The sequence below is a fragment of the Vollenhovia emeryi genome, unplaced genomic scaffold, assembly GCF_000949405.1.
Source record: "Vollenhovia emeryi isolate VEMERY1.0 unplaced genomic scaffold, V.emery_V1.0 DF939165.1, whole genome shotgun sequence".
NCBI lineage: Eukaryota > Metazoa > Arthropoda > Insecta > Hymenoptera > Formicidae > Vollenhovia > Vollenhovia emeryi.
In genome coordinates, this window is record NW_011967201.1 from 274,190 (window position 1) to 283,392 (window position 9,203).

The 9,203-nt window shown below is 42.6% G+C and overlaps 1 protein-coding gene across 1 annotated transcript in view; it reads left to right on the plus strand.

Annotated features, from left to right (window-relative positions):
* Positions 1-9,203, plus strand: part of LOC105564389 (diacylglycerol O-acyltransferase 1) — a 114,238-nt gene that overhangs the window by 102,150 nt on the left and 2,885 nt on the right. The window contains exons 10-11 of the mRNA XM_012016713.1: positions 5,605-5,783; positions 8,995-9,145. Of these exons, the coding sequence (XP_011872103.1) occupies positions 5,605-5,783; positions 8,995-9,145 (330 nt within the window). The remainder of the gene's footprint in view (positions 1-5,604; positions 5,784-8,994; positions 9,146-9,203) is intronic.

Here is a 9,203-nt window from a genome sequence, read left to right on the forward strand (position 1 = left end):
ACAAATTCGTTCATCTCATCACGTCCTAAATAATTGAGTTTGTTGCCTGAATTAAATCGTTTAGTTGAATATTATAAAAGGATTCTGCGATTCATGTTCTCTCAACGAAATTTGTATTGATATAATCAAATTTTTCAACTACATTTTTTTGTTGTATCAACTAAAAGATTTGTTTGCTCATATCCAAACAAGAAATTCAGTTGAGTCAACTAAATTTGTTTCATTCAACAAAATGGGTCTCTCAGTGTATTAAGGATCGCAACAGACTGTTAATCAGCAATATCTTTTTAATTGTAATCGACGCAACAAATTTTAATGGCTGAAAGTCCTAATAGCATACTTAATCTTTTAATTGTAATAAAATTTCTCCATCACGTCACATACCGTAATTATACTGCCAAACGTTAAAATACCCTAAAATAGTCCTCCCTGCAATCTAAACTGCAAATCTTTTTAAAATTGTGACGGAGCAATTTGATAAACGAGATTATATTCAGCAATAAAAAAGCTACAGAAAACTATTTTTTTCTTATGCAAGTGTTTGTTAAATAACGTTATTTTAGTGTAGCAGATAGATATCTATCTAGCGTTATTTTAGTGTATAACTTGATTCCGTTCGTTGATTCATTCACTTATCTGTGATATCTCAGCATTTAAAGTCAATAAAACAAGTCGAATTTGGATACTAGGTCAGACACAGTGTTAAGATAAATTTAAACGCAAGAGAGGAAAGTCGTGTTTAAAGGGAGGATTATCCTAGAACTCTTTTGGATTAGACGAAAGTCTCGAAACAATACTAACATCGGCTATTGAAACAGGAAAAAAAGCCTCCGGCGTGTTCTTTAATAATGTACGATAGAGAGAGGGGTAGCGCGCGCGCGGGCACAAACCGGCCTCAGGGCAAAATAAATTTGGTCGTGTAGAAGTAAGATTTCTTTCCTTGCCAGGGCGAGGCAAAGGGTTGCTCATTTGCGACAGCCGCGACATTCTTATTTGTCCTTGCGCGCGCGAAGGAAAAATAATTGTTTGCCGATCGTCGGACCGAGTCCGTCGATCTTTCGCGCACCCTTACTTTTCGTTTACACCGCAAATAGCCGCGAGGGATCGTGGACTCCGAAATCGTGTGACCGTCGTGGGTTAATTGCGGTTCTTATGTACGAGGGTGGCACCGGAAGAAACAGGGCGGAACTGCAATGCGGGACGGGACTTTAATCTCGTCGTAATGGGAAAACGCAATTTTCCCGCAGTCCGCTTCGCCAATGAGGCCCTTTCTCTCTTACGCTCCCTCCCTTTCTCAGCCGCGAACTCGCCTCTCGCACACGCCCGCGTGTCGGTGCCTCGTTCCGAAATCTCTTTGACTTTGAAAATCACGCGAAGTTTAAAACGACTACATAATGGTACCGTCATTGCCGATTATCCCGTCGCTTTTACCTATCGATCGCGAGGATTGCGATATAGCGACGGGCACAATCTAATTTGACGTGTAATTCTCGACGATGTGAAAGATGTTCGCGAATCGGTAAATATAATAAGCGCTACTTCCGATGGGAGAATTGAATTTGAGCAGCGAGAAACTAGTGTTATTATTGTTGAAATAGATTTTGATGAGATATAAGTAGCTAAGTGCTTGCGATTGATCAACATCTACCCTCGTGAGTTCTCTCCGAACAATCTTGAGCAGCAACTTCGATTATAACTCAACATTTGCATACTTTGTGAAATGTAGCCCCACTCTACTGCTCGCAAGCCAATAGCTGACTCTCGATAAGGTTAAAAAATTCAATCCGCCCTCATTTGCATTCTCTATCCCGACCGTTATTACTGGGTTATACCTTTCACATGTTAATGTCCTTCCAGACCTAGTAAGCGTAAACGTCTCCGATAGACAGGTACACGTCATGCACCCCCGGGACACGGATGGAGAATAGCAGTTGAGGGGCAGGTAACGTCAGCGATCGGGAAGAAAATGGAAAATATCGATTGCCAGCGTAATGCGATGCACGCGCTTAGGCAGGTCGACTTACCCTTGTACTTTTTTTCCCCCGCAACGACTACTAATGACGCGAATACGTCGAACTGTACTGCGCGTATGTAGAAAATCACGCGGATCGTCTGCCGCGCCTCGTAATACGATATTCTCGCATTATCGATGAAAATCGACTGCCGGATAGTGCATATAAGCCAAGCACGCATTAATGTTATGCGGCCGGCGATGGGATCAAGCACGAATCGAATGGTATTGCTGGTTTCTTGCACGGGGATCGATGTTTGAGCCGCGCGCATCAATATGAATGAACGTTCGCCCGTTCGTGCGACTCGTGGATGATATTTTATAGGACTCTTTGCTGTGGTTTCAGTATTATATTTCTTCCTTGAATATCTGCATTGATCAATAATCTGTATAGAATTAACCCAAGAGAGAGAGAGAGAGTACATTTAAAAGGGAAAGAGACAGATTACGACGACTACACATTTGCATTTGAATAATGCATGGCCAAGTTTTGATTCCAAAAGGTTCAACAGCTTTTTGTTTATACATACGCGGCCGGCACAGCGTTCCTTGAAATATTATACCAATTATTGCGAACAATATTATCACAGAAATGAAATGTGGAAACGACTTTACTGGCACTTCTTTATTATATTATAAATTGGCAACGTTTCGGTCCAGTAATACTGGTCCTCTTCAGGTAACGAACTTACATAAGCACAAAATAGATTTCTGTGTTCTAACGCCGATGACTAGACATGCACAAAGAAATCTCTGACGTTTGACATACTTTTTACATCTTTAACTTTGACGTATCTTACATTTGCAGGTATTTATGTAAGTTCGTTACCTGAAGAGAAACCTGGCCGGAACGTTGTGAATTTATACAATAATATAATAAAGCAGTACCAGTAAGGTCGTTTCCACACGTATCTTATTTCTTAATTTTTCGACTGGCGTCAATAAGTTGCTGTTGAATATTATCACAGTCTCAGTGGTCGAGTTGATTAAGACGTCCGCCACGAATCGAGGGAGGTCCCAGGTTCGAATCCTGGCTGAGGCAATATTTTTCGCAATAAGATTTCTAATTTCAGTGCGGGGAGGGGAGTCATCATAGACATAATATATCTAGACCGAGCATTGAGTGGGGGGGGGGGAGAGGTTCACGTAGAAAAGGACAGACTCCGTTTTGTGCCAGTAGACCCTGTGATCAGAGACTGGCCATGAGAGTTCGTCAAATTCCTGCGAGTGAGAGAGAAACATAGGCCATCTCACTCTTCTACGATCGTAGAATCTTTCACTCGCGGAAATTTGACGAACTCTTATGGCGAGTCTCTGATTACAGGGTGTCTATTTTGTGCTATTTCGTTCTCTCTCAAAAGATTTCAAAAGATTTCAAAAGATTTAAGAGTCCAAAGATTCATTACTAAAATATATAATTATTGTATGTAAATTCAAGGGGGTCGCCAAGAGAGGTAACGTTCCCGGAATTTGAAGACGTACAAAGGAGAATTTGAAAGAGGAAACATCATGGGAAATCAACATTTTTCCGCTTTCCTACTATCGACTAAACGCCATGTACATACGTATCTTTTTTGGTCCGCAAGTTTTTGCATCTCTCTTACGACTGCTTAAAGAAAAAGCGGTTCCTTCTTAGATAGCCTCTGGTCAAAAAAAAGCAGCATAAAGTTTACCGCTTTTCCCTTTGTGGTATCGTCGACGTGTCTCAAACGATTCACTGGCTTCTGCTCCTATAGCCCCACCATCTTCTCTCCCCTCTTCCGTGGATTCCAAGTCTCTGTGTTCTTCCCTCACCCTCGGTAGCATCCCCGAGTAAACGAAATTAAAACGTTGAGGTAAGTTTTCCCGGACTATGTGGACGCCGGAAGAGGCTGCTAGTAACCGGGAGGAAGTACTGAGGGGGCTGTCTGTCCTCTTTTCGCGAAAGTGCCACGAATGCCTCGCGGCACAAGAGACTTGACCTTTGTGCCTGGCAACATTATTAAGTCCTTTGCCTCGCGTGGGAGAGCTCGGGGGAAGCACGCGGGATGATACCGCGACTCGGCGGGCCCGAAATGGCATCCGAAACGAAATAACTTCGAAATTCTTCGCCATAAAAGCAAGCGGTCCGTCGAGAAATTTTCGCGAAAGTATCTGTCTGATACTAGGGTCTCGGGTTTTTTCCCTTCCTTTTTCTTCTCGTCGCTACTTCTTTGATGCGAAAACATTTATTTCGGTTGTCGTTGTGCCACGAGAGACGTGAATGTCGCGACAAAGAAAAATAATCAATCTTAAAGCTATGGTAAAAGACAAAAGAACGCAAAGAATGAAACGATAATAATATACCTACACGTAGCGCGCCGAAGTCACGACATATTGTTTTTTCTCTCGTGCTTCAACAGTATCGAATTTGGAAGAATATGAAGAAAATATAGCTGCGCAATAAAATAAGGACTTTTAGCGTAGCATCATATTATATGCGCGATAAATGATCAAAGGCTCGGTCTAAGTCACTTCCATTAAAGCATAATTAAAGGAACAGACGGGATAATTTATAAGTTCATTATACAGTCGCCTCACTTTCATCTGCAGATGCGTAAATAATACTGTAATACGCTCGTCTCCGCGCTCCTGATTATCCTCGTTTTAGTTAACTTCTCCGGCGTCATTATGGGGCGTCGCATTTTATTCAGTCCATTAAGAATATGATACGTTGCATATGTACGTGTACACATGTCTGTGGGCCTGTGAGAAAGCTTTGATCAATTTTTTACTTTTTCATAATCACGGCTCTACCTTCTTGCCGTTTGCATTTCGGACGCACCTTACTGCTCTTACGCGTGTTTCTCGTTCGCAAATTTTATGGAAAATAATTTTTCACAACAGTGATAAAGCATGCAAAAATATAAAATTGTATACTACTGCTTTATTTCTCAACAGATTTATTTTCAATTTTTAAGTAATTTTTAGTATTTAAATATCTCGTAGAAAAGTCTCTCTCTCTTACTTTGTTAACGTATTTGGTACCTTGTAACGTTTAATTGGAAAAACTTATGATTATAAGAAATATTGAAAATGTATTATTTAAAAATCTCCAATAGAATAATATTGTATATTTCGTTATTATCTCTCTGTGCTGTAGAACATAAAAATAAAAAGGTCCAAATTATTATATCAATCTTCGATCAGTGCGATGGAAACTATACTGTACTGTGGAATTAAAAGTGCGAATATTTGTATGAATCTAATACTGAAGTGGAATCACGTTCTTAATATATTCTTATATTAAATTTATCATATGAGAGAGAGAGAGAGAGAGAGAGAGAGAGAGAGAGAGAGAGAGAGAGAGAGAGAGAGATTACATTAAAAATCGATATTTTCTAATATTAGGCGTTTGAAACGTTTTCTTTTTGAAAAGGAAGAATTGATATCGCGAACTCGTAAAATATTGACGAAATAATTGGTTTATATTAAACAGACTAATGCGTTTCTATTCTTGACACGCGGATTAATTGTTCGTAGCAAGAATGTTTTCTTCTTCATTTTATTATGAATGACATCGGTACAATTTTTATGATTTCATCCACTTACACGCTGAATTTTTACTGTTTCAGATACCAAATCATTTGGTATGGCTTTGCTTCTTCTACTTGATATTTCACTCCTTTTTGAATCTGCTGGGCGAGCTGCTACACTTTGCAGATCGGAATTTTTACTGCGACTGGTGGAACGCCAACAATATCGATACGTTCTGGAGAACTTGGAACATGCCAGTGCATCGCTGGGCTGTGCGGTGAGTAAATCGATTTCTATTCATAGCAGTACTTGATAACGGAAGCTTTTTCATTTCGATTTTTATAAAATTGATTAAAATAATTTTCCAATTGTCCGGTATATATTACGTGTTTAGCTTTCCGAGAAAATTGAACGATAAAAGTTCTCAAACTTTATTTGCTTATATCTCGAGTTGGTTATTCTTAAAATGTCGATAATTGAATCACAAATATATTCTTTATCGAGAGCATTAGTTATCATTAGCTGGAAAATATCCATCGTCAGTGCCATTTTTAGGAACGACAATGCGATCATACTTTTAACATATAATTAAGCGATTTGTTGTCGCGGCAACTTGATATGAGCTATTAAGAAATAAATAAGAAGAAATAGTAAAATAGTAGCTACGGCAATGTATAAAACGTCGTTTAACACAATCAATCGCGAAGTGATGAGATGCGCGTAAAATGCATGTGGCGAGATATTCCTGACGCGCGGAAGCTGCTCTCTTTTGCGCAGATGGAACGTTAGATCTCATTATCGTTATTTTCGCGAAAAATGTAATTGAATCTTCTTAAAGAGCAGCATACTTGTTAACGAAGTTTAACCTCGGTTAGATCGAACAGAGAAAGTCGATCAAAGGTCCAGCCTGTAGCGGCGGCCTCATCTCTTCCACGTCTTCGCTCGTCTTTACCTCTTCCTCCCTCTTTTTCTCAGACACCGCTCCCTTATGCTATTTGCCCTCGCTGTCTCTCCGCCCCGTAATACTCAGCTTGTCGCGCACCTCCCGCGCCACAGAAGGAAAAACTCTCCTTGCGTTTTACTTTGCACCTTTGACTCGGCTGTAGGGATAATGTGATTATATAATAATGCAACACGCGCCTCGCCGAGGTTATTTCGCAACTATGACTGTCGTTTCATCGTGAGACATTCGTGTATCATCTTCTCGGCAACGCCGACATGCCTTACCAATTACACGCGAACATCGGACAAACGAGGAAAGTAATGTCACGGTGCTGGTTGCTGGTCTAGTGTACTTTCGTACAATCAACTTTCTTGGTGAAATTACAAAAATTGTATCAACTCGATAAACTTGTCGGCATTGCGAGAGCGGCTCGCAGTTTATATGTGTAGAAATTTTCGTACAGTCACATGTATCGGAAATATTATTGTGCGAAACGTTACACACGAGAGACAGAGTCTTTCGTCTTACAAGAACGAGCTTTCTTGCGGAAACCTTTTATTTCGCCTAAAATGTCCCCTTCAACCCATACGTCTCGGCTGTCGCCGCCACATTAGATTATACATCTCCCGCTCAATACAATCAGCGAACTTCCGAAAGACTTTTCCGGCGGGCCTTCCATCTTCCACGGTTACCCATCGCACGTGCACCTAACAACTCGAGCCCATAGTGACGACCTCCTTTCAAGAGCTCGCGCCCGGCTCTTTGTACTTCGAAAGTAGCCCAAAAGAAAGTTTAAATCCCTGTAAAAGTGGCCGTACGAAGTTCTTATTATGTGACCGAGAGAAAAGGGAGCCGTCGGAATTGCCACGTACAAACTGCACGAGGTTTACCATGAATGTCGTATAAAGAGTCAATCTACTCCTTCTCGCGTGGGATATTACGTATCTCGCGACGGGACACTTTGAGACGTTCGTTAAGCGCTCCACATTTTTTTTATTCCCGCGGCATCGGGGTTAAGCCCGAATGATATTTCGCTGCTACGGAGAAACTGAATTTTATCGCGCTAAAGAGGACCGCGTTACCCGAGTTAGTTCCGACAGACGTGACGTAACGTAGAACGGTAGCCACCGCTGCGTAGCCAGGGAGCGGGATTGTCTTATAACATACCCTTATAAAACGCGACACGTACCACGGGAATGACTGGCCATGCTCCCTTTTTAAATGACACAAAAATGGAGAAAAATAAAGTTCGCTAAAGAGATGCCGCGCGAGTTTCCGCGACGCGAATTTCAAAGTCTCACCCCGGCGTCCGCGCTCCTTTTTACCCCGGCGACGCACCTGCCTGCTTACGGTCGCTCGCTCCTCTCTTTTTTTTTTCGCCCCCTACGACCGAGATACGCAGCTGCATTTGTAAGCCGCGACTGGCACGCAGCCGTAGTATGCGCGGCGATGCGCGCAGCGCGGGGATGGTGGCCGAGGTGAAAATGGAAATGCTCCCCAGACGACGGGAGGGACGACGTAGACGCACGGAGGTGTGTCGTTGTTGACGAGAACGCCGAGGCCACCGTCGGCGCCTTTTCAGGTTTGTAATGGGAAAAGCCGATACGCATCGCGATGCGCACTTAAGGCTGTTTATTCCCCGCGGCACTTATAATACCTCTATAACTGGAGATATTCCCGAACCGTCTTGCGCGAAGGAGACGCTTTCCTTGAGGGAAAAGAAAGCACGACGCGATGCGGAGGATCTGGCGGGAGCAGGAATCCTGAGGACGCGGCGAAACGTGCGCGGCCCGAAATCCTTAGAACTGTCGTCGTCCCACCTTTGAATGTTCTCTTCCTCCCGCTGCTTTCTTCAGATATCCCTTTTCCATTCTCTCCCTCCCTCCCTCCCTCCCCCCCTCTCCTTCTCCCTCTCGAAATGTTCTTCCGCGTCTTGCTCTCTTTCGGATGCGTCTCCACCGATAGCCAAGCGGCTAACGACTCTTTCCCGAGTTGCCCGATTCTGCTTGCTCGGCCATACAAACGAAAACGATAACGGCAGAGTGTTACCAAACCGGAATGTTGTGAAACTTTCCTGAATATTGCTTTAATTTTTGGGAGCGGCTCCGTGCGATCGTACTTTTTGTTCTGTTTGCCTTATCGGCTCCCGCGTGTATTTCGCAGCGCCGTCCGAGAACGTGGATACCATAATGAAACGCGTGCCCCTTTGTTACCGCCGATAATGACATTGTCGGCGTAAAGGCAAACGTGCTCTAAATACACTCCTATCGGGTTCGTCACGATTAGAATCGGGATCTTGAATCGATCGGGTCATTTGGTGCCTTTTTCTATTGCGTCAGTGTGCAATTCCGCCGGAACGTGACCGATTTTTTCTTTTCATAAAAGCGTCATAGAACAGGCGCAAGGGAAACAATTGACGTGGTTTTAATATTTAAAAAGTGTATATTTTTGCGCTTTATTTTTTTAGCAGAATCCACAAGTGAAAATTCGATTGTATTACGCTCGGATACAATGTGTTTTTATTGACGATACATTTATGTTGCAGGCATCTCTATATTCCAATAGTGGCGATGGGCTACGGCAAAACCACGGCGTCGGTGACTGTCTTCTTTATTAGCGCTTTCTTCCACGAGTATCTTGTCAGCGTACCCTTGAAGACGTTCAAGATATGGGCGTTTATGGGCATGATGGGACAGGTAAGAGTCGCCCGCGTTTGCTTCGCATATTGTTGACTGTACAAACATTGACTCTAGT